Raw genomic sequence first — 26,262 nt, 5'->3', positions numbered from 1 at the left:
CCGGTCCAGAGCATCTCTTTTCTCGGTTTGGAGTTAGACTCAGTCTCAATGACAGCACGTCTCTCCAACGAGCGTGCTCAGTCAGTGCTGGAATGCCTCGCTTCTTTCGAACCAGGCACCGTGGTCCCTTTGAAACGTTTCCAACGGCTCCTGGGGCATATGGCATCCTCCGCGGTGGCCGCGCCACTGGGGTTGATGCATATGAGACCACTTCAGCATTGGCTCCAGACTCGAGTCCCGAGACGAGCATGGCGCCACGCCACGCACGCCGTGGAAGTTACCTCTGCCTGCCGCCAAACCTTCAAACCCTGGACAGACCTCTGCTTTCTACGGGCAGGTGTACCCTTGCAGCAGGTGTCCCATCGTGTTCTGGTTACAACCAACGCCTCCAAATTGGGTTGGGGCGCCGTGTGCAACGGGCGCGCAGCCGCAGGCCGGTGGAACCGAGGCCTGCTGCTCTGGCACATCAACTGCCTAGAGCTGCTGGCCGTTTCTCTTGCCCTGAAGAAATCTCTTCCGTTGATCCGTGGCAAGCATGTCCTAGTCAGGACAGACAGCACCACGGTGGTGGCCTACATAAACCGCCAAGGCGGAGTACGCTCCCTCCACATGTCACAGCTCGCCCGTCGTCTCCTCCTTTGGAGTCAGCAGCGACTGGAGTCACTGCGCGCCACTCACATCCCCGGCAACCTCAATGTGATAGCGGACGCGCTGTCAAGACAAAACTTGCCCGGCGGAGAGTGGAGGCTCCACCCCCAATCGGTCCAGCTGATTTGGGACAGGTTTGGTAAGGCCCAGGTAGACCTGTTTGCCTCCCAGGAAATCTCCCACTGTCCGCTCTGGTATGCCCTCACAGAGGCTCCCCTTGGGACAGATGCTCTGGCGCACAGCTGGCCCGCGGGGCTGCGCAAGTACGCTTTTCCCCCAGTGAGCCTTCTTGCACAGGTGCTATGCAAGGTCAGGGAGGACAACTAGGAGGTCACTCTGGTGGCCCCCTACTGGCCCAACCGGACGTGGTTCTCGGATCTCACGCTCCTCATGACAGCCCCTCCCTGGCGAATTCCCCTGAGGAAGGACCTTCTTTCTCAGGGACGGGGCACGCTCTGGCATCCGCATCCAGACCTCTGGAGTCTCCACGTCTGGTCCCTGGACGGGACGCGGAGGATCTAGCCGGCCTACCTTCGGCCGTCATAGACACTATTAGCCAAGCCAGAGCCCCTTCGACCAGGCATCTTTACGCCCTGAAGTGGCGTCTGTTCGCGGACTGTTGTTCTTCCCGAGCCGAAGACCCGCAAAAGTGCGCAGTTAGGTCAGTGCTCATGTTTCTTCAGGAGAGGCTGGAGAGGAGGCTGTCCCCCTCCACCCTCAAGGTGTATGTTGCCGCTATCGCGGCCCACCACGACACGGTAGACAGCAAGTCTCTTGGTAAGCACGACTTAATCGTCAGGTTCCTAAAAGGTGCCCGGAGGATGACTCCCTCCCGGCCTAACCTGTTTCCCTCCTGGGATCTCTCGGTCGTCCTTATGGGACTCCGGAGACCCCCCCTTCGAGCCGCTTGACTCAGTTGGACTCAGGGCCCTCTCTCTCAAGACCGCCCTGCTGATCGCGCTTGCTTCCATCAAGAGGGTCGGGGACCTGCATGCGTTCTCTGTTAGCGACGCTTGCCTGGAGTTTTGTCCGGCGGACACTTTCGTGATCCTAAGACCGCGACCGGGCTATGTGCCCAAGGTTCCTACCACACCCTTCAGGGACCAGGTGGTCAACCTGCAAGCGCTGCCCCGGGAGGAGGCAGACCCAGCCCTTTCACTGCTGTGTCCAGTATGTGCCTTACGTATTTACCTGGACCACACACAGAGCACCAGACGCTCTGAGCAGCTCTTCGTCTGCTTTGGGGGACAGCAGAAAGGGAATGCTGTCTCCAAGCAGAGACTCGCCCGCTGGGTTGTCGACGCCATTTCCCTGGCTTATCACACCCAGGCCGTGCCCCCCCCCCCCCCTTTGCGGGTCCGAGCCCACTCCACCAGGAGTGTTGCGTCCTCGTGGGCACTGGCTAGGGGCACTGCCCTAGCAGACATTTGTAGAGCAGCGGGCTGGGCAACACCTAACTGTTTTGCGAGATTCTACAATCTCCGAGTTGAGTCAGTATCGTCCCGTGTTCTCTCAGGTACCGAGCCCATAGAACTCGGTGGCACGTCCACGATCCAACCGGGTGAATCGCTTGCACCCAGCGCCCTTCCCCCTAACCAGGGAAAACAGTGCGCCTTCATTCCCAGGAGATCCCAGGTTTGGGACACTGGTTGACTCCTCCCTAGCCCTCGTGGGTCGCAGTTCTGTGGAGGAACTCGCCGACCCAAACCACTGCGGGTACCGTAAGCTACCCTGTACTGGTATAGGTGCCCCACAGGTAAGGCCTCCTGTTCGGACTCCCCCTGTGTGTAAAACCACGGTTCTGTCCCCTCACGAGTTGACTCCGTGTTTCCCTTAGGCAGTTACAGCTGCCTCGGTTGCCATGCTGTATGCTTCCCCCCTCTGCGAGGCTGGATCTACCACCGCACTACTTTTCCGCATAAGACCTAAGTATAGGCCATGCAATGTATTTGCCACTCAAAATTTGCCTCCCCTCCCGGGTAGGTGTGGCCTCCGCAGGGTCTTCTCCGCCCTAATAAGGGCTAAGACCCCCTTCCCTCAATGCGTGTAAGGGCCCCGGCCGTAGTTTCTCTATGCGAGAAACATAGAGAGAAAAGAGGCCCAGCCAGGCTGGCCCGTTCCCATGTTGGCGGCCGTCACCTTGTTCCCCCCTCCAGGGTAACGATAAGGAATCCTGATGGCTTAAATGGGGCATTGGGGAAGGGTACATGCAGCCTGATACAGTTGGTCGTTCTGCACGTAGGAATACCTGCTCGCTCCTGTATCAGCAGATCACGTACACGGCTCAGCGCATGGCTCTTTTTAAGTGGACCCCTAGTGTCGCTTCTCTGACACAATGTGGAGAGAGCGACAGAAGGGGAACGTCTAGGTTACGTATGTAACCTCCGTTCCCCGATGGAGGGAACGAGACGTTGTGTCTCCCTGCCACGTCGCTGAGCCGAGCTCCTGTTGTGGCCGGACCATTTCCGGCTCCTCAGAAAAATCCTGAATGAACTCCCGTATTTGCGCCGCTTAAATACCCGTATGTCCGGGGGCGGGACATGCAAATACTGGTTGCCAACTCTCATTGGCCTTTTTTCATAGTCCAGAGGTGAATATCGGCGCTTCTAGTGTCGCTTCTCTGACACAACGGGGAACGGAGGTTACATACGTAACCTAGACGTTTTTTTGCCACATTATTTTAATCTCTTACTGAATGTTACCTCTTTGTTTATCTAATGGTTTTCCACCAGGAAAGTTTGGTCGACCTCACAATCTCCCCTTCCTGCATCCACCACTGACCACAGCACTACTACAGTTGGGAAAAGCACAGCAGGTATTCTATTTGTGCTTAATTGTTTTTGAGGTAATGAAAAAATTGTAATTATAAATCAATGCATACACTTGATGAGTCTTTGATTTGTCTTAATTTAATAAATAGTGTTAATATGAATGAACAAAAATAAGTATTTCATGCTTATATACAGTGTAATTTCAAATGTATTTCATATGCCTTCTCGTACAGAAATTGAATGAATTAATATATCTAATGTTTATTTTGTTTAGGTATATATGTACATAGCCTACAGTATACAAATATGATGATAATAAACTAATTTAAGTAAAATGGTAAATGGTCTGCACTTATATAGCACCTTTTTAAGCCTTAACGGTATTCAAAGCGCTTTACACTGCATCCATTCACACACACATTCATACGCCAATGGCGGCAGAGCTGCTATGTAAGGTGCTAGCCTGTCATTGGGTGCATGTGTGAGTCGTGTGGGCCAGGATTCGAACCACCAACCCTGCGATTAGTGGCCGACCCGCTCTACCAACTGAGCCACAGTCGCCATTTATACATTTATAAGCAAAATACTTTCTATATTATATATTTGCAGGCATACTTTTTCATATCATATGTTGTGATTAATCAGATTTCAGATTTTTATGGGTTTAACCTGAAAGCTATTTAAACTTAAACTGAACTGAAATAGGAATATATATTGAAAAAAACAACAACGCTGAGATGGCCCTCTGCCTCCTCATTTCAAAAGTCCAGCACACGCCACTGGTTTAGAGCAAAAATAGCTCAAGATGAATAGAAATAAGTGTCTATAAATAAGTGGAAAGAAGGACATATAGCTGCAGATTAAGTGCAGATTACCATTAAGTAGCAACTGTTCTCCACAAACTTTTTTTGCACAACTCATAAGTACCTCTCTCTCTCTCTCATGCAGAATGCCATCCTAGGAAATGGTCTTGTTCTCCAGAATCTTCTCCACATGCAGATGGCCCAACAGCAGCTCTTACACATCAAAGACAAGCATGTCACTAATGCGAGGGTGTGTGTGTCATAATGTGTCTTGTGCCCATAAAAGGTTACATTTACTCAAAAATGATAATCTGGTCACACTTAACAATAAGGTTCCAACAAGGTTCCATTTGTTAACATTAGGGATCATAAACTAACAATGAAATTATTTTTGTTAATGTTAATGTAAAAATACAATTGTTCATTGTTAGTTAATGTAAGTTCATAATGCATTAACTAATAAAACATATACAACTTTATTATACATAACATAACATAACACAGTTTTAATTATGTTTTAGTTAATATTGAAATTAACTTTAACCAAGACTGATAAATGCTGTACAAGTATTGTTGATTGTTAGTTCCTGTTAACTAATGTAGCCAACTAATTTTAACAAATAGAACCTTATTGTAAAGTGTTACCGAAAATTCTGTCATCATTTGTTCACCCTCTTGTTTTTCCAAAACTCATGTGACTTTGTTTCTTCTGTTGAACATAAACAAGGATATTAGACAAAATGTTAGCTCCAGTCACCATTCACTTTCATTGTATGGAAAAAAGATGCTTTAAAAGTGAATGGCGACTGATCTCTTTTGTGTTCCATGGAAGAAAGCCATATTGGTTTGAGAAAACTATACATTTGCTGATATTTAGTAATAAGGTATTTCGTGATATTTAACATGCACAATATTGTTATTGTGAGCTCTTAAAAATAGTAACTACTACCTAATTGTTTAGCTTTTTTTTAATGCACTGTAGCATTTCCATCAATAAATCAACATTCCCAACACTCTAACTCTTACAGCATTGGGAATACATACCAAATTACTAGGAAACTCTAAAATTCATGCTTCTTTTTCAATTAAACTTTTCCCTCAAAATGTTACCATTGTTGTTACTTGTGCATTTGCAATGAAAATAAACCATAATAAATTAGATAAATGCGAAATAGAAGCATTGGCCTTCATGTCTCTTTGAATCTGATATGGTTTGATCTGTGCAGTTACTTTCTTTGTGATCTTTTATTTTAAAAAGTACAAAACAGGTAACTAAATATTGTAATTAAGAGCAGCAATGAAGTTTATTTTACTTTCAATCCATTTTGCAATTCAATAAAATACTGTAATAATACTGTATACCATGACAAATGTTTTAGCAATTATCATGATATGAAAATGTCACAATCTTAGAGACAACATAAGGGTGAGTAAATGATGACAGATTGTTTATTTTAGGGTCTCTACAAAATCTGTTAGTCTTAAATTAATGTAAACAGGATGAACGCAAAATCGTGATTTGTGTCTTGCAGTGTGCAGCCTGCCGCTTTAAAATATGTCTTTAATTATAATCAAACAACAATATTAACAAGGAGAAAAACTAATTGTTCTTTATTAATGACTGTTTACTCAAAATCAATTTATAATAAATTAGAATAAGAATAAGGCCTTATTCTAATTATATTTATATATATACATATATTAAATTTTATATGAAAACTTTTAAATAGAAAATGTAAGCATATTAGTTTTTGCTGTAGTATTGAAATCTGTGGTGTAAGCAATGTTTGTGTGAGTGTGAATTATTTGGAAATACTAGCAATGGCTGTTTGGCAACAGCAGCCTAAAATTGTATTCACAGTTCTATCTGTGAGGATATTATTAGTCTGCATTAAATTCTGTTGTAAATAATGAGACAACTGCAGCTTTCATTTCAAAAGCATTATTTCTATTTATTTTATAAAGCAGTATTAGAGCCATAGATCTCACCGGCATTTGTAATATATATATATATTTGGGGTTCTGGTTAGAAAGTTATACAGATGTCCACACCAGGAAATTTAAGGGAGAGGAGAGAGGAATGCACTCAATAATAACAGTGATATTATATGCTCGGCAAAGCTTTCATAAATCCATTTTAATGCACGTCTTTGTTTGTGTGAGAATGTGCTGGCGATGTTAGTTGTTTTTGAGCTTGTGTTGTAGATTCAAACTGGATTAAAGGAAGAGTTTCACCCATAAATGAAAATAATGCATTTCCGTGCACATTCTTCTGTGGGTCTCAAAAGGTACATTTTTTAAGAATATCCTGGCCACTTTCTTCCATTTAATTAAACTGAATGAGAACTGGGACTGTCAAGCTCCAAAATGACATAGAAAGCACCATAAACATATTATAAATGTGGATCATATGACTAATGTCTGTAAGGAAAAAACAGAAATTGAAGTTCTTGAAATCCACTACAGCGCTCCTTGGTGCATTAATTTGAGCTTGTAAGAGAAGTAGTTTGATTTGTGAACTAATGAATCATTTGTGTCAGATCTTTTCAATGGATCTGTTGATCCAAACAGATCTGAATGATTCATTAACATATTAAACTGATCTGTTTATTGAGTTGAACTCACTGACTTACAGAACTTACATTTCAGTCTGTGCACACACAAAGCTATCGTATGTCTTGGAATGTAGCACACAAATAGTAATGACCACTTTTTATGATACCTTTATATTTTTAAATTTAAAAATAGTTTTTAGAGCTTAACTGCCCAAGTTTTTATTCACCATAAGTAAAAGAATGGCCAGGACAGTCTTTAAAAATTGTGAGTAAATAATGACAGAATTTAAATTTTTGGGTGAACTATCACTTTAAGACTCAATCTCGCCTGTCTTCGTGTTTTTTAACTTCCAGATGAGCGTTTAGCTTCATGATAAGCCACATCCTCATTCTTGACCTTATTATGGCCTATCTGTTCTCTTTTCTCCTTTTTTTTCATTATTTTATTTGCTCTCAGGTCCCGGGTCTTTTAGGCGACCCCTCTCAGCTGCTCCTCCAGAAAGTTCTGGGTTTTCGAGTTCCAGCAGCGATTCCTCTGGGGAAAGGGTTGCTGGGAGATTCCCCCACAGGTGAGAGCTTCTGATCGAATGGTCAAGCCTACTCACCTCAGTCCCAATCCAGAGGTCTCTTTCACCAATGTAACTCTTTCAAAAGCCATCAGTATTTCTATCTTTGTGCTCTTATAAAGAGGGTGTGTGTGTGTGTGTGTGTGTGTGTGCAAAGTCTGGTTTAGGCATTCATCAGAGCATTAAAGAACTTTGAAGAGTATGTTTTTGTTCAGGGTCATTTCCATTTGAATATCACTGCCATGCAGGTGTTGCAGTTGGTTAGAAATTGAAATACTAAGCTATGGACGTTTTCCTGAATATACACATTATATATATGCATTAGTTGTAATGAAAGCTTATTTACCACAATAATGCAACAAAGTTGCTCTAATATTTTCTCAATACCACCCAAAATGACAGCGATCAGCCGCTTTGGGGTGTCTGTAAAAATGTACAGCAAGTGTGTATAGTCTATGATTGCTTTATGCTTTTACAAAATTACCTATAGACAGTATATATATTGATATATATATATATATATATATATATATATATATATATATATATATATATATATATATAGTATATAAATTAATATTTATAATACAGCACACACACACACACACATACATATACATATATATATATATATATATATATATATATATATATATATATATATATATATATATATATAGTGGAGGTGATGCTGTGGTCGAGCACCCATCTGGGGAGAGAGAAAGCGGTAAGGACATCCACCTGAGATGAGTTGTGGCTAATTACCATTTCTATGTACACAGTGAGAGTCTGGGGAGATAAAAGATGGCTCAGTCCTCCAAAAGAGGGAGAGCTTAATCTGATCACAGTGTGTGTGTGTGTTATGGAAGCATCCTTTTGATCCAAATATGAACATCTGTTACACTGTCTGGATCTGAAGCAGCAGTTTTACGTTGGCCACTGAAAAGCGTTAATAAACTCACAAGGTTCACTGAAGCCTTCTCCTACTTACTCCTAAACCAAAACAAGGAGGAAGAGTACGCTGCTATGGAGTCATCGTCACCGCTGGAGGAAGTGTTCTGATCCCTCTCCAGCATCCACCAGGCTCATCACCAGGCCTTCATGGATCTGTGGGCGGAGCAGCATGAGCGCTTCAAGATGCTCCTTCGAGGCCAATAGGAGGACTGACGGGCATAGTGGAGTTTGATGCTTCAGGAGGGGGTGCACGTCGCATCCCCAGTAGCAGCAATATGTGTTGCTTGCGAAGATGGGGGCGCAAGATGATCCGGAGGCCTTTCTGGAGCTTTTCGAATGCACAACCCAAAGCCTGGAATTGCTGCGGCCGCAATGGGTTGTCCACCTCTTACCGCTGCTGACCCGTGTCACCAACCAGTGTCACTGGATGATATATTGCATTTGGCGGAGGACCATTTAGTGGCATACCCGGAGGCAGTCGTGCCCCGCTTTCTCTCTCTCAGTGATCCCGCCCATTTCCCTCCTTCCTTCCAACATATCCCGTTAACCCAGAAACAGTGGAACACTTCCCCGAGACTGGTGCCCCGGCCTCGGGGGTGTATTAACCCTCCGGTTTCTCTCTCCCCCAGTTCTTCCAATTATTCCTCTCAGGTGGGGAAGCTGCCGGCACTAATGTGGTTGTGAGGTTCGGGCCATCGGTCTGTTGGAGTTGCGGGGCGACGGGTCACGTCCGCGAACAGTGCCCAGTGATGGAGGTGGGGACGTTGTCCAGGTCCCCGACACTCCACAGGCCACCCCTCATCGAGCTAGGACTCTATTCATCAATGCTTTATTCAAAATGGGGCATTCAATACAAGTAATTGGGTGAAGGTGAGGTGTGTGAATGGGGATATTTACAATTATCCTGCGGTGACCGTCACTGTTCTATTTCAGGGTCAAAAGCATAACATTGAGGCTGTGGTTAGTTCCCACCTCACCCATCCAAAAATTTTGGGTACTAATTGGCCGGCTTTTCCCGAGTTGTTAAAAGGTTCCTGTAATACAGTGGGTCGGTGTGGGGTGTGCAATCTGCTGAAGGCAGAGATGAAGTACTGACTGGGCCAATGTGGCCAGTGCCCAGGGGTCCTTGACTACCAGGGGGCCCTTGACTGCCTGGGGGTGCCCTGGGCTTTAAGGCTGCTTGATCTAGTTTGGTGATCCCCCCCACTTGAAAACCCTTTTGGGCATGAATAATGAACCAAGCTCAACAACTTTTGGGTTGAGGGGGGCCCTTGGAGATAATTGGCCCCAGGGCCTTTGCAAGTCACAATCCATCCCTGGCCGAAGGGGGAGGTGGAGCCGGGGCCATCTATGTCAGCTCCGCATCAGGATGATGTAAGGAAGGGGGAAGCCATGACTTGCCCAGCCCTTAGGGGAAATCCAGCTGGGGATTTTCCTTTGAATCAGAAACGAGACGAGACTCTTAAGCACGCATTTCAATGCCTTCAGCTGCGCATTGCACTCACATATCTGTATTTCTCAATAATAAATGATCGGTTGTATAGAGTGATGCAGGGCGCTCAGACAAAGGAAGATACAACCCAGTTGTTAGTACTAAGGAACCGTCGGGAAATGTTGTTCCAGGTGGCTCATCATAGTATGAAAGCAGTTCATTTGGGACTGGGGAAAACACTAAGCCATCTCATGGCCCATTTCTATTGGCCGGGCATTCGCGGCGATGTTAACCGGTGGTGTGGGACATGCCGTGAATGTCAGCTGGTGAATCCGCCAGCCACTCCAAAAGTGCCATTGTGCCCTCTTCCGTTGATCGAGGTTCCCTTTGACAGAATTGGCATGGACCTCATCGGGCCATTAGAATGGTCAGCATGCAGGCTTTGCTTTGTGTTGGTTCTGGTGGAATATGCAACACAATACCCAAAAGCAGTGCCTCTTTGCAACATTCTAGCACGTAGTGATGCAGAGGCACTCTTCAAAATTATCTCCCAAGTGAGGATTCCGAAAGAGATGTGTAACACAGCAATTAAAAAAAGAAACACAAAGCAACAACTGGGCACTAGAATGAATCTCTCAGAACAGTTCCACGACACAGCCCCATGCCCGCAAGGATGCCGTTGCCAACAAACACCTCGTGAACATATCCAAGGATATTTAAAGCTCCCACTCACTCCCATGCACACATAAAAATACTCACACACACAGACACCAGCAAGGCTGGGGCGTTACAATAAAAAATTTTATCCTAACTTTGATATGAATTCATGAATATCTGAATTTTAAATCTGAATTTAATATAATAATATGTAATGATGTGATTAAAGGGATAGTTCACCCATAAATGATAGTTCTCTCTTCATTTAATCACTTTCATGTGACTTGTCTGCCTTCTGAGGAGCAAATACAAAAAATATACTGAAGGATGTGTAAAACTTTATCCACAATCCTCCATGTGAGCCTGTCACTCATCTTCCAAAGAGAATTAATTGAAAAGACCCACTCAGTTCCACTCATTCATCACCAGTGGACATGCACGGTTAGAGAGGCATTCATATGTACTAATACTACTGACATTTCTCTGTGTAATAGAGTTGAGCCAGGACTCTTCTCCGGTCACATCCCAGGGAGGAGGCTCTGGGGCTGGATTAGTGTCCCACGTACCTGGGCATTCACACATAATATGTACCACCGAGCAGAATGGAGTAACCGCAATATCCACGGCTCTTGAGAAACAGCCCACACCTCCAGGAACCACAGGAGGATCCATAAGCGCTCAAGCCCAGCTGCAAAACATCCACCTTGGGATCAACACACAAATTCTGGGTTCATTGCTGGGGAGTACAACGCACAAAGCTCCAGCCAACCACCACAGCACTAGTCCACAGACTAGTACTTCTGTTACAGTAAGTTCTCTTTGATTCCTTGATTGTTCTAAATATATTATTTAGTGTTCCACAGAAGAAAGAAAGACATACAGATTAAGTGAAATGAGGATAGGTCTGGGCGACATGGCTACAAAATGTATACATCTATATTTTTCAGCTTATTGACGATATTCAATATATTTCTCGACAATTATGTATTTGCTTTGAAATGGCTCAAAAGAGATTTTTAATCAGAGGAACCAGCATTTCATCCAAACAGCCATTGTAGCCAAGTAGATACAATATTTTAAAGGCATTGAATAAAAACCTATTTAAAAACAATAAAGGTGTGTTTCCCCAAAGTTTTTTACTTAATGAACACAAGGGAGAATTATATCAAATCATTTTCATTGATAGGAACTTTTATGTTTATATTTTATATTGAATGATACATAGTAGCTTAATAAAAAGCATTATTTGCCTTCCTATAGTTTTGCTAAAAAAATTAAAAAAAAACTGCATATACAAGATTTTTTGTATACTTATTTTTTGGAACACAGTTTAAGATTGCATAATGTTAAATTATTACTGTGGGACCCAGTCAAGTTTATTATTCTAGTATAATGCTGAATTATCATTACTATTTTGAGGATTAGCTTTGTTTTATATAAAAGTAATATATTTCTGTTCTATTTACCTCACCTTTACCATCTGGATAAACACTGTCATCTCCTCTGTTTCTGTTATAATGTGCTGCCTATGTAGATTTGTATAATAACTTGTAGCGGTTACTAATGTTTGGAATTGTGTGAATGCATACTTTTCTTTCACAATGCATGTAAACTGCTCAACATCAGCCCATTTATTTCGAAGTGCATACATGTTTATCTGTCTTTAATCGCAGCCTTTTGTAGTTTATAATCACATATGACCATATAACCTTTTGGTGTTATTTTAATTCATTACGCAGCCCTAAAGGATCATGAAATGATGTGCTCTGTATGAAACTTAATGGCCATAAAAGCACAAATATTATTGTAATATTTACTATATTGCTTATTTTATATAGTCAGCAATATCAGTGCGATTATATCGTGAATATTCAATATATTGCCCGGCCCTTGTAATAGGATGAGAATTAAAAATTTTGGGTGAACTATTCCTTAAGTGTGTGTGTGTGCGTGTGCACGCGCACGTGTGTGTGTGTGTGTGTGTGTGTATGTGTGTGTGTATTGGATGCTTTCACCATGGTTGTCTAGGTCACTATCTGAAAACACTGAGGCTTCCATCCATCTGTCTCACACACACACTTTTCTGTCTGAAGTCCTTCTGACATCCTCCAGCAACTGCTCTTAATCCATCATATGTGGTTGTGTGTAGCCGGTTAAAGGAGCACATTAGAGCCTTTGCCATTGTTCTCTCTGTAGGAGTCTGTATTCAGAAACAGTCTCAGGCAGCCAGTATAACTCAGAATGGACTCTGACTGAGCTCTGAGCACTAATGATATAGAGCACTAGTGCCTGCAGGCTCTGATTACTCACTGCATTACCCTACACAGGCTAATGGAGAGCTCTGTGTTCTGTGTGACTTGCATAAGAGATGAATGGCAGCTTCTGTGCTAGTACTTTTCCTTGGCATGTCGTAAAATGGATGTTGAATTTGTGAAAGTAAAAGCAAGGGTGCTTTAAAGGAATATAACTTTTTTCTTTTGTGAAACTCAAAAGGAGATGTTTAGCAGAATGTCCAAGCTGCTCTTTTTTCCATACCATGTAAGTGGACAGTGACCAGGGGCTGTCAAGCTCCAAAAAGGAAAAGAAAGTGCCATAGGAAATAAAAAACTTAAAAGACTGGTGTGTTATATATCTATCAATCTATCTTTCTTTCTACAGTATCTGTCTGTATGTCTGTCTGTCTGTCTACAGTGTATAGCTTTGTTATAACTTATATAGGTTTCTTCTGAAAAGGGCCAGTTGAATGGGGAAAGTATGATCAATCATTCACCCTAGCCCACTTTTCATGATACAGACAAATACCTATGGATAAAATCAGGTCTTGCCTTACATTATTTCCCACAAAATATTTTTTTTCGCTCGGAAATATGTCACATTAAGGAGGTTAAGTGCTGTGAATGCAGTTTCATGTAATCGTTAAAGCTATTCGCATAAGTTTAGAGGAGCAGGGGGCATTTTAGTACATGTGAGAATCCCAGTGAGGTACAGATTGCTGCAGTGTTTTGTGTTATTACTTTTCTCTCCCTACCTCTCTCATTTCTCACTCTCTCTGTTTCTGTAGACTCAGTCCAGTTGTCAGAATTCTCTGTTAGGAGACCCTCCTAAAGAAGTTAAATTGCCTTCCAACCCATATCTAAACTTGGCTAGTGTGCTTCCCGGAGTGGTACTACAAGGTACGTGCACGATCAGAAGATGAGTAACCTCTCACAAACCTTGGAATGTATCGCTCCTCTCTGTCAGCTTTCTGTTTTCAGCTAGAATGTTTACAGTGTACGACTGTCTTGTCTCTCTGTGTTCCCTGCTCAAGGCCACAGCCAGACAGGCTGCAGCCCACATCTGCAGAGAATATAATGTCTGTGTGAGAGTTTACATCACTATTTCTTTTGTGTGTGTGTGTGTGTGTGTGTGTGTGTGTGTGTGTGTGTGTGTTGTGTGTCTCCTGCAGCACCCTGCAACAGTAAGCCTCAGACTGTGCAGACCCACAGTGGGACGTGCAGTGCAGTCCTGCCCCCTGCCACTAACCAACCCAGTCAATATAGCACAGAGACCACACCTGCAGAATACACTCACCAATACACTCAACAATACACACAGGTAACTCCAACACCCGCAGAATACATTCACATATACACTAGAACTACGAACTAGAGGTCATATTTTAAGACTGAATCCAACTCAAAATCGCTCACTCTCATTTGATCTCCGTTTTCCCTTCCTATCTCTTTTGCTTCTTCTTCCTTCTCTTCACTTCCTTATGAGTTGTTAAAACCCAACTATAAATACTGATGTGTATATATATATATATATATATATATATATATATATATATATATATATATATATATATATATACACACACACACACACACACACACACACAGTATATGTAAGGAATAATTGACGACAACCGCTGAATTATTGAAAAATAATGCAGTCATGATGTGCAGTGTAGTGACCGGTACACCTCAGGTGTGCATTATTTTTCAGTAATTCAATGGGCTGGAGTCAATTATTTGCTAATACCACCTACTATAATACAACACCTTAAGACATCATTCAGGGTTTTATCTCAATACATTTTCTGGTTTTTGTCCCTGAAATAATCTTGAGAGTGGAACTACAGATGTAAAAGTGTATATTCTAAATGAGTATACCTTCTCAAATGAGCTTGTGCAAACGATTGGCGTCTTTTTAAAGATGTCCTTTTTCTTTTCCGCTACTAGGTGTGGCCATTATTTCTCCCCACCGGTCTCGAGTGCTTGGGTCACCAACTGCGAGAACATGCCCATGACAACGTTGCTGTCGTGGCTCTCTTTCTTCTTTGTGAAGCAGAGTATATGCATTTCCCCTTGTGAGCCTCGTTGCACAGACATTGAGCAAAGTCTAGACAGAAGGTCCTGATGGATGCACCGTACTGGCCCAACCAGACTTGGTTCTCAGACCTGATAATCCTGGCAGTAGCCCCTCCCTGGCGTGAGAAGCAGGACCTTCTCACTCAGGGGCAGGGCATGCTCCGGCACCCGTGTCCAGACCTCTGAAACCTCCATGTCTGGCTCCTCTACGAGGCGACTGTACACTCTGAAGTGGCGTCTCTTTGCAAATTGGTGTTCTTCCCGCGTGGAAGATCCACAGAGATGCGTGGTCGGGTCTGTTTTGCCCTTCCTACAGGAGGGGCTGGAGAGACGGCTGTCTCCCTCCACCATGAAAGTGAAATCACGATACACTGGATGGAAGACCCTCACGGCAGCACGACCTGATCACCAGGTTCCTCAAGGGCACGAAGGTTGAATCCTTCTAGGCCGCACCAGATTCCCTCTTGTGATCTCTCTGTGGTCCCACCTGCCTTACAGAGAGCCCCTTTGTGCCCCTGTAGCAGGCTGACCTCATCAAGAGGGTTGGAAACCTGCAGGCGCTCTCTGTCACCAGTGAATGCCTGGAGTTCAGGCCAGCACACTCTCACGTGATCTTGAGCCCCTGGCCCAATTACTTGCCCAAAGTTCCCACCACTATCTTTCGGGATCAGGTGGTGAACCTGCAAGCACTCCCTTCAGAGGAGGAAGACCCAGCCTTATCGTTGCTGTGCCCAGTTCACACCCTGCCTGCACGCAGAGTTTAAGATGCTCGGAGCAGCTCTTTGTCTGTTTTGGAGGTCAGCAGAAGGGGAAAGCTGTCTCCAAACAGAGGCTGGCCCATTGGATTGTGGATGCCGTTTCCTTGGCTTACTAATCGCAAGTCCTGCTGTGCCCCTTGGGAGTCCGGGCACACTCCACTAGAGGTGTTGTGTCCTCCCGGGCAGTGGCGAGGGGTGCCTTTCTAACAGATATATGCAGAGCAGCAGGTTGGGCTACACCCAATACTTTTGCAAGGTTCTACAACCTCCCGCATAGAACCGATTTCGACCAGAGGGTTACGGGGTAACAACAGGTAGGCCAGGCATTCGGACGGGTGTATCGCTTGCATTTGCACCTTTCCCATTTCAAGGTGATAATGTGCACTATCTTGTCCACAACAGTTCCCCGTAACTGGTGAACACTGGACGCTTCCTTAATTTCTTAAGCACTATTCGGTGGCGAACTCGGCGGAAGAGTGATGCCGCCAGGCCCAGTGCTCGTGGTATGCCCCTTTTCAGATGAGCCTGCGTACTCGGTCTCAGTGCTCCATATATGGTGATTCCCTCTCTGTAATCCTGTATGATTTACCCTCAGGTAAACCCTGTGTTTCCCCTCGACAGAGTTTCGCTCTGCCTCGGCCACTGTTGCTGTGTATCCTCTCCGTAGATAGTGTCTTTCCAGTGGCTTCATTACATGTATGAACTTCCCCATCGGTAAGTCAATGTGAGGTATTCTCCACATGTTAACCTCCCTCCAGTAGTATGTGATCTCTGTAGTGCTCTCCCTCCTGGAGATGGAAGAGCACTTCCCCAGAGCTATTCTAGCAGGTGCTCGGGAAATTGCTTAATAAAAAAATCTGGACAGGCCACCGCCTGTAGCCTCCTCGGGTAAGTGCCTCCTCCCACCCTTAACGGGATCAGGGAGATGCCTTACCTAACTCGTTGGAAGGTCACAACGTGGTCGAGCACTTGCTGTGAGGCATGCAGCAGCTTGCCCGTGTCTGCTCTGCAACAGAGCAGACAAAGGTTTTTTTCATTAAACCTGGAAATAAATTATTTTATTTTGCAGATGCGATTCACCAAAAAGGGCTAAATAGTTGATCGGCTTGTGATGCGTGAATGTCTTGCATGTGCAGTGCGAGTCTCATCACACTTTAATACTTTTTAGCATCCCATTCAGCTGATGGATTACATCAAGATGTAGATTGAAATGCGAAAAACGTATTAAGTTACATTAACAGTGTTAACTCATGTTGCGCAAAAAGACAGGTTTTTTCAGTAAAGCGCTTTTTATAAGATGATCCGTGAAAATTCACATGCAGGATTTTCACATGCGGGTTTTGCATGAAAAAATAAAATAAAAATGGCACTCCATGTCAAAACTTACATCTTGCCGATTTTGAAGTTATGTTACTTCTGACGAGAGCTGCAACAAAAAAGGTAATTTTCCAGGTAATTCTCACATGCACAAACACACTACCTTATTACACCAGTAAGTGCTCTAGTAAAGCAGCGCAAGCCTCGCTATCCTCTGTTGCTAGTTCTAAAGTGACGAAGGCTCAGACTGTATCAAAGCATGATGCTGAATCCATGGTGGAAGAAAGTAGTTCCACTCACAAGAGCGTTTTAGGGACAGAAACCAGAAAATGTCTTGAGATGAAACCATGAACAATGTCTTAAGGTGTGGTAACCATGGTGTAAGCGGAATAATTGACTCCGACCTGTTGAATTATTGAAAAATAATACACACCCAAGGTGGTAATGGGGTCACGACGCGCAGCAGAGTTTTCAATAATTCAACGGGCCGGAGTCTATTATTCCTTACTTATTCAGTTTGACTTTATAATTGTTTTATTCACCCATGCACCTTCTTGCCTAAACCCCACCCTCAAAATACATATCATGTCATGAAAATATGTTTTCTTATGTTTTGTTTTTTAAATGGAATGGTTCAGAATCAGAACAGGTTCTTGGTTCTCAACCCTGCTGATCGACATAAAAGCAACCAACGTAAAGCAACCAACCCACACTTTGTTTAATTTTTACATGGCATTAAGGCACATTATAAGAAATGTTGTAGATTATAACACAATAATAAACTGGCATTGAAAACAAAACATTCAAATAATGGCATGGCAGTCTCTGCGAATAATTGTGCAGAATTGTTTTTGTTTTTTAAAAGCTAAAGATGTATATACTGTAGACTTTGTGATAATTTTTTTTACTTTTTCAGATGTAATAATTAAGGGTTAATGTACAGTCAGCCAGTTGTTATTGCACAATAAACCCTGGCAGGCTGATTAGGACCCCGACGTGAAGCAGTGTTTATTTTGTGATAACAACCAGCTGCATATTGTGTTTTCAGATACCATATGTGAACAAAGTCAAGGAATTTTATTCCAATTTGATTAAGTCAATTCTTTAAGTAAGTTAATTACAACATAAGGGTTAAAAGTAGTTTATAACAACAAAAAAAAGGCATCTCGAGATCCCTGCTCTGTCAGGGGGCATGATCTTTTTAACACTTTATGTTTCATACTGTATAATTAATCGCACTAAATTAACATGCTAAATCGTTAGATCTAATTTTAATCAATTGACAGCCCTAATAACAATCATTTAAGTTATCATTCTAATTTGACAAGGAATCAGTTCTTTTGGCTCTAAAAATGCACATTCTTCAGGGTCTTGTCTTGTAGCTCCCCACGGAGAACTCCTTCTCCAATGGTCACGACAGCTGATGTTGCCGGAAGTCGCTGTGCTCTCATTGATAATAGGCCCAGTTCACACCGCCAGCGACATCACACGAGACAGTGACACCATCCCATTCATTTTCAACGAGAGCACAGCAACTTATCAACTCATCAACAAGACATTTCCATCCATAGAGCTGCCCCTCACAGATGTATTTTGTTTTTTGGCACCATTCTGAGTAAACTCTAGAGACTGTTGTGCATGAAAATCCCAGGAGATCAGCAGTTACAGAAATATTTAAACCAGCCCATCTGGCACCAACAATAATCCATGTGATTATCTAATCAGACAATCATGTAGCAGCAGTGCAGTGTAGATACGGGTCAGGGGCTTCTTTTAATGTTCACATCCACCATCAGAATGGGGAAAATTTTGATCTCAGTTAATTGGACCATGGCATGACTGTTGATACCAGACGAGCTGTTTCAGTATTTCTGTAACTGCTGATCTCCTGGGATTTTCACACTCGAGAATTTACTCCAAATGGTGCCAAAAACAAAAAACATCCATTGAGCAGCAGTTCTGTGGATGGAAATGCCTTGTTGATTAGAGAGGTCAACAGAGAATGGTTCGAACTGACAAAGTCTACTGTAACTCAGATAACCACTCTGTACAATTGTGGTGAGAAGAAGAGTATCTCAGAATGCTATTCTGAGATGTGGGTTGGCGCTGTTTTGGCGGCACAAGGGGAACCTAAACAATATTAGGCAGGTGGTTTTATTGTTGTGGCTGATCAGTATATATATACACTCACCTAAAGGATTATTAGGAACACCTGTTCAATTTCTCATTAATGCAATTATCTAATCAACCAATAACATGGCAGTTGCTTCAATGCATTTAGGGGTGTGGTCCTGGTCAAGACAATCTCCTGAACTCCAAACTGAATGTCAGAATGGGAAAGAAAGGTGATTTAAGCAATTTTGAGCGTGGCATGGTTGTTGGTGCCAGACGGGCCGGTCTGAGTATTTCACAATCTGCTCAGTTACTGGGATTTTCACGCACAACCATTTCTAGGGTTTACAAAGAATGGTGTGAAAAGGGAAAAACATCCAGTATGCGGCAGTCCTGTGGGCTGAAAATGCCTTGTTGATGCTAGAGGTCAGAGGAGACTGGGCCGACTGATTCAAGCTGATAGAAGAGCAACTTTGCCTGAAATAACCACTCGTTACAACCGAGGTATGCAGCAAAGCATTTGTGAAGCCACAACACGCACAACCTTGAGGCGGATGGGCTACAACAGCAGAAGACCCCACCGGGTACCACTCATCTCCACTACAAATAGGAAAAAGAGGCTACAATTTGCAAGAGCTCACCAAAATTGGACAGTTGAAGACTGGAAAAATGTTGCCTGGTCTGATGATTCTCGATTTCTGTTGAGACATTCAGATGGTAGAGTCAGAATTTGGCGTAAACAGAATGAGAACATGGATCCATCATGCCTTGTTACCACTGTGCAGGCTTGTGGTGGTGGTGTAATGGTGTGGGGGATGTTTTCTTGGCACACTTTAGGCCCCTTAGTGCCAACTGGGCATCGTTTAAATGCCACGGCCTACCTGAGCATTGTTTCTGACCATGTCCATCCCTTTATGGCCACCATGCACCCATCCTCTGATGGCTACTTCCAGCAGGATAATGCACCATGTCACAAAGCTTGAATCATTTCAAATTGGTTTCTTGAACATGACAATGAGTTCACTGTACTAAAATGGCCCCCACAGTCACCAGATCTCAACCCAATAGAGCATCTTTGGGATGTGGTGGAACGGGAGCTTCGTGCCCTGGATGTGCATCCCACAAATCTCCATCAACTGCAAGATGCTATCCTATCAATATGGGCCAACAATTCTAAAGAATGCTTTCAGCACCTTGTTGAATCAATGCCACGTAGAATTAAGGCAGTTCTGAAGGCTGAAAGGGGTCAAACACAGTATTAGTATGGTGTTCCTAATAATCCTTTAGGTGAGTGTGTATATATATATATATATATATATATATATATATATATATATATATATATATATATAAAACTGAATATATATTAATAATAAATGGACATTGATTTGAGTTTAAATGATTTTATTAGCTTTCTTGTGGAGCTCGCAGAGTGATACGAGAAGTAGGAAAGATGATTCGCAATACTGGATGACAAGTAAAATATCTCTTGTGTTTCTGGATGTGTGGTCATTATTCAGAAAAATAACAGCACTTGATTGGGTGATTGACTAATCAAAATGTAGTATTTCAGAGAGCCATGGAATAAACCACATTAATAAACCAATGTTGAAAACTAAGTGAAAATTCAAATAATGGCATGGCAGTCTCCGTGAACGCTTTAGGCTTTGTAATCACAATTGATCTCCATCCAAAAGTAATAAGTACTGATACTGTCACAGACATATATCAGAAAATAAAGCAGAATCTGTAGTTATTCTTGTGGATACTCCTCCCAGCTCAGTCAGTCTCCACTTCACTTTCTCATTCTCATTCTGTTTTTGGTGATTCACATTCATCCTGCATATCACACCCTACTGGGCAGGGAGAAGAATTTATGATAAAAACAATTACTTAAATATTGATAAGTTTCTCACACACACATTTATCATATCATGTCTGAACACATGGCGTTAAACACATGAGTTGTATAGAGTACTTTAATGGTCCCTTTAAATTCATTTTGGAGCTTCAAAATTTTGCCTCCAATTCACTTGCTTTGTGAGGACCTACAGAACTGAAACATTCTTCTAAAAATCTTAATTTCTGATCTACAGAATAAATAAAGTCATCCACATCTGGGATGCCAAAAGCGTGAATAAATCAGGAGAGAATTTTCATATTATGATGAACTATCCCTTTAAGTTCCTCAACCAAAACTCTTTCAAAAGTATTTTTTTAAAGGATGTATGCCACTAACCTGGCAAACTTTGTCTAATCCAGTGATTAATTCTTCCTCAAAAGCACTCATTGTATCAACCCATTTTTGTAATACCTTGTGGTATTACTTTTAGAAGTTGCGTAAAGACAGCCAATCAAATCAGAACTACAGATTTCAGCTAGTGCTTGCCATTTTTGTGTGCAAAATGCATCAAACAGTCAGTGAACGGACTGTAGGTTGTCCGTGGGCGTGCCATCTGAGGCTGAGACTACTCAACTATACTTTTCAATAAAAAGACCCCAAATAAAACAGAAATAGGAATATAGGAATTTCAGCAGATGCAGAGGTGAGGAAAATGTGCTCCAGGAGTGGATGAGAGGAATGGTAAGGGAGCTGCAGGTCTCTCAGATCCCTGCCAGTGTCTTTAGGATGATTCCCTACTCATTCCTTGGCAGAGATTTTGAAGAAGAAGGAAAGTTTGCAGGATTAAATGTGGGTTCTCCCTTTTATTACTGCCAGCGTTCCTATGACAATACTTGAAGGAGTGGGTGAGATTTGGAGGGGGAGCGGGGAAGCGAGAGATGCAGGGTGGAAGACAGGAGGGAAGAGGAAGATTGGCTGCGAGTTGTCTGTCCCATCTGGTTGCACACTCCCACACAATCCACTAGCGAAATTAGTGAAATGAGACAGTGAGCTTTCGCGCTTTAGGTGTCCAGTGAGCACGAGCAGGGAATGGTGAAAGGAGGGAAGGGAAGGAGAAGTCTTAAAAGAATAGTTTACCCAAAAATGAAAGTTCTGTCATCATTTGCTCACCTTCATGTCGTTTCAAACCCATATTACTTTCTTTTTTGTGTGAAACACAAATGGAGATGATATAATGAAAATCACGTACCGGTACATCTTTTCAATGCAAGGGTGGTTATTAGCGACTCATTTTAAAGCTAAAAAAAGGACCCAAAATTATGATTAAAGTTGTCCAGGAGACTAGTGCATCATATTTCAAGTATTCTAAAGGCATAAGATTTGTTTTGGTGAGAAACAACACAAAAGTAATTTTTTGTGCGTTCATGACTGCTATGATAGAAGCTTGTTCACACTGGCTTTATTAGCACTAAAAACAATCCAAGTTCTCACTTGAACGTGCAAACATGTATAAATCTAAAATGTTTTTCACAAAATATGCAGATATTTGTATTTTTGTATTTCTTCCTGTTAAATTAATGACATTAAATTGGTTTGCATCTCCTTGTTGCCCCACTGTGAATATATTTCAAAGATGCAGTGGCATGAACCTCAGAACAACTCACTAACAGACTAATCGCACTGTGAATTCGGCAACCATAGGTTGAAATTCTTCAGCTGAAATCGGTCTGTGCTCACTGAAATTTGAATCACTGCCCCCAGTGGCCGAATCTGGAAGTGTTGCTGAACACATGTGTAAACGTGAGCTCCAGTTGCCAGGTGAATTGTCAACAGAGTGGTGTCAAAAGTTAGTTGTTTTTAGTTGCAGATGATGTAATACAGTCAACAAGAATGTATATTTTATTAACCCTAGTCCCTAAAACAAACCTCAACCCTAAACCTAACCATGTGGAGCCATGGGGAACATGACTACTTCCTAGTTTCCATGGGACAGAACGCTTTCCTCTGAGGTTGCTCACGCAATGCACTAAACACTTTCTGATGAGAGATAGGAGATAACTTGGCAGAATGGGGTTCAAGTCAGTGTATTGGAAATTTAGTTCCAACATTTTGCACTGGAGCAACCTCGCACATTTAAAACACACTTTCGTCGCCCATCAATCTTATAAAAGCCTGTGCGCACTGACTTTCGGACATTGCATAAAACCAGAAACCTTTCGCCATTTTTTGTTTGCAATATACATCAAACAGTCTGTGAATAGACTGGAAGGCTGCCGTGTGAGGCTGAGACTGCGTGTCTGTAAGGCAGTCAGGAGAGTCTGAGAACTGTCAGAGTTGGCGAGGCGTGTTAATGAGGAGAGTCAGTTGTTTGATCTTCATTTGAATCCCTGTAGTAGTTTGTCTGACTTTATTCTGTTCCAACGCTGCTGATCTGTGTCTGTGCGATAGGAGACCATGCAGCAGTGGTACCAACATTACCAAGCACAGACCTACGCCAACACTAGCCAAGAGACATCTGCAGTTACTGAATGCACAAAGGAGCAACCTCAGGTAAGTTTTACATTTTGTCTCTCTATAATTTCCTTTCTCCTTTTGTGTACATATCAAATCATATCCGCAAGCATATAATTTCTTAAAGAAATGGGTCAACCAAAAGGTCATTATTTACTCACACTCGTGTCCTTGCAAACACATTTAACTTTATTTTATTTATATTTTGAAGAACGTCGATGCTGCTCTTTCCCATACAATGAACAGGGACTGAGACTCTTGAGCACCAAAAATGACATAAACACACCATAAAAGTAGTCTATGATTTGTGCACTATATTCCAAGCCATTTAATAGCTTTGTCTGAGAAACAGAATGACATTTAAATTGTTATTCATTGAAAATCTTCCCCTCCACAGTAGCTCTCAAATGTAACTTGCACTTCACAAACAATTCTGAGACATGTGGGAACCAGTACCATTTGGCCTTATTTACATCAAACCTGGTCTATATATAAGATTTGAGAGCTACGGCAGAGGGGAAGATTTATAGTTAATAACAACTTAAATTTGTGTCTGTTTGTTACTCAATACTATCATATGGCTTCAAAAGACATGCAATTTAGTACTCAAGTTGTAAGGAATACTTTTATGGTGTTTTTTTCTTAATTGTTGGTGCCTGACAACCTTACTTCCAATTGATTTTCAAGAACAGCATCAACATTCTGCCTAATTATTCTACCTAGTTTTTATCCTAGTTCCTCAGATAAAAACATTTTTCATTTTTCATTTTTTTCATTTTGGGTGAACTAATGCTTTAATTGTAAATTACATGTAGATGTTACATCATTGTGTGGGTTGACTGTCCTTCTGGTTTCTGTATGTGAGTGTTTACAGTGTGTGTTTGTGTGTGTCACAGGTGGTGGTCACCTCATCATACGCAGACTACAATTCCTACATGCACGCTGTCAGTCAGTACTATTCTCATACGCAGATGAGCCAGGCAGCTGCTCAAGTCTACCAGCACCGAGAGGTCAGCAAGGTACTCTCTCTCACTCACGTGCATACACACACACAGACACATCATGCTTAATCATGCTCACTTTACAGTGTTCATTAGCCCTATTTCAGCCCATGTCAAAAAACAACTCTGCACAATGCAAGAGGATTAAATACATACTGAGGCATACACATATGTACACATATAAGACCTATTGCAACAGAAATGTTAGATATTTAGAGCTCTGCATTGTGTGTGATGATTTCATATCACACACATTCTGGAGGTAGAAATACCCCTGTTGTCAGTCTTCTGCTGGCAGATGTCAGAAAAGTCAATCCCAGGCTTCCACTGTGTCTAAGTGTATGCCGGCTGACACCTCATCCATGCAGTCATAGTTCAGTATAATTTACTGCAGACTGTTCATACTGTCACACACTAAAATAGACAAAAAAATGTGCCATTCACTTCTCAATATTTGTATATACATTATGTAAACATTATACTCAGCAATGCAAACTCACTGCTATTTTTTCTGTCCTTGCTCTAACAGCAGCAGCAAAAAAGCATTTCAAATAAAAATCATCAGTAAGCCACAAGAGGCTATGTGATACAGTCATTTAACTGTTGTTAAGGGTTTTACACTCTAATGTTTTAGCTTTTATTTATGGTTCCAAAAGCTATAAAATAAGATATTAATACATAATTAAATTACGTATTAATGCTATATTTCACATTTAAAAAAAAAATATCTTCCAGCAAGTTAAATAGTTTAGTGGATTGTTTACACTTGGAATTCAGTTGATGTTCGCTAGCAGGTGTGTGTATATCGGCTATTTTACAATGGCTTGAAATGTAGCTCATCCAATCAGATTTCTGAGATAGAACAATCCATTTGTTAAAATATAAATCAATATTTATAACACAGCTCACTAGAATACTTGTTTCTGATTGTAAATCGCTGCATTATTGGTGGTGATGATTCTAGTGACCTAAGGGAGATATGACATTAATTACAATAATAATAAGTTATATGCATACTGTAAATACTTTGAGAAAACAAATCAAAAATTGACTGTGACATAAAGGAAATGTTATAGAACGACAATTAAGCCACCTGTGTTATTTAGTTTTGTTTTTCCTGCCCCAATGTATTCCTTATATTTTTGCGTTCACAAATTAAACATATATAATCGCCTGCCTGTTTGGACTGTATAGACATATGTGGGCTTCATGTGTGTGTGTTGGTGGTATCTGTGTGGGATCTAAGAGCTTATGTAAATAGGGTGTCAGGTAGTGTTACAGGTCAGACACTGCATTCCTCTCTCAGTCTCATGACACTCCAGGACATGATATCCTGCCGAAAACACTCCATCACTCCTCAGCACAGCAGCTGGACGTGATTGTGAGAGCACAAGCGTCATGCCTATTCAAATGGCCCACTCAGCCATTTGGATTTTGAATGCAACTTCCAAAAAAAAACATTATTTGGCTCGTTTGAAATTAAGTTGCATAATTATTGTAGGTAAACATTTTTTTTTCTTTTTGTGGCAGAATCTTGCATTTACATTTCAAATTGTACTTCTGCAGACAATTTGCTTTAAACTAGAAAATTATATCGGAAAGGTCATCCACTGATCCTCATGTCACTCAAAACTTTTTTTTATGTGGAATACAAAAGCAGTTACCAAAATTATGGCTGGGTATTGATTCAGATTTGATTGGATTTTTGTGTTTCTTTCAGTTATAAAGTCAATTAAGCTTAACTTGTACTGAACCCGGAACAGTCCTTTAATTAGACACTTTTTTTATAGATTTTAATCTTTGATACAAGTATATGTACACATGGCATAAAATAAGTGTACATGCTGTAATTACAATTTTGGCAAAATGGGGTTTTCCAGTGGGGTTTGTTTTTTTATAATAGTATCAAATGGGAAGATTCAATACATATCAAACTTTATTGACAATAGAATCATTGTACATTGCCAATGCAATATTAGACA

At 42.0% G+C, this 26,262-nt stretch overlaps 1 protein-coding gene across 1 annotated transcript in view; it reads left to right on the top strand.

The window, feature by feature from the left end:
- Positions 1–26,262, top strand: part of LOC127654086 (ribonucleoprotein PTB-binding 2-like) — a 117,026-nt gene that overhangs the window by 86,363 nt on the left and 4,401 nt on the right. Inside the window, exons 6-13 of the mRNA XM_052141071.1 lie at positions 3,381–3,463; positions 4,368–4,472; positions 7,235–7,346; positions 10,881–11,194; positions 13,448–13,559; positions 13,832–13,980; positions 23,217–23,318; positions 24,176–24,298. Coding sequence (XP_051997031.1) covers positions 3,381–3,463; positions 4,368–4,472; positions 7,235–7,346; positions 10,881–11,194; positions 13,448–13,559; positions 13,832–13,980; positions 23,217–23,318; positions 24,176–24,298 — 1,100 coding nt within the window. The remainder of the gene's footprint in view (positions 1–3,380; positions 3,464–4,367; positions 4,473–7,234; positions 7,347–10,880; positions 11,195–13,447; positions 13,560–13,831; positions 13,981–23,216; positions 23,319–24,175; positions 24,299–26,262) is intronic.

Source organism: Xyrauchen texanus, chromosome 13, assembly GCF_025860055.1.
Source record: "Xyrauchen texanus isolate HMW12.3.18 chromosome 13, RBS_HiC_50CHRs, whole genome shotgun sequence".
Lineage (NCBI taxonomy): Eukaryota > Metazoa > Chordata > Actinopteri > Cypriniformes > Catostomidae > Xyrauchen > Xyrauchen texanus.
This window is presented reverse-complemented; position numbering and strand designations above follow the sequence as displayed.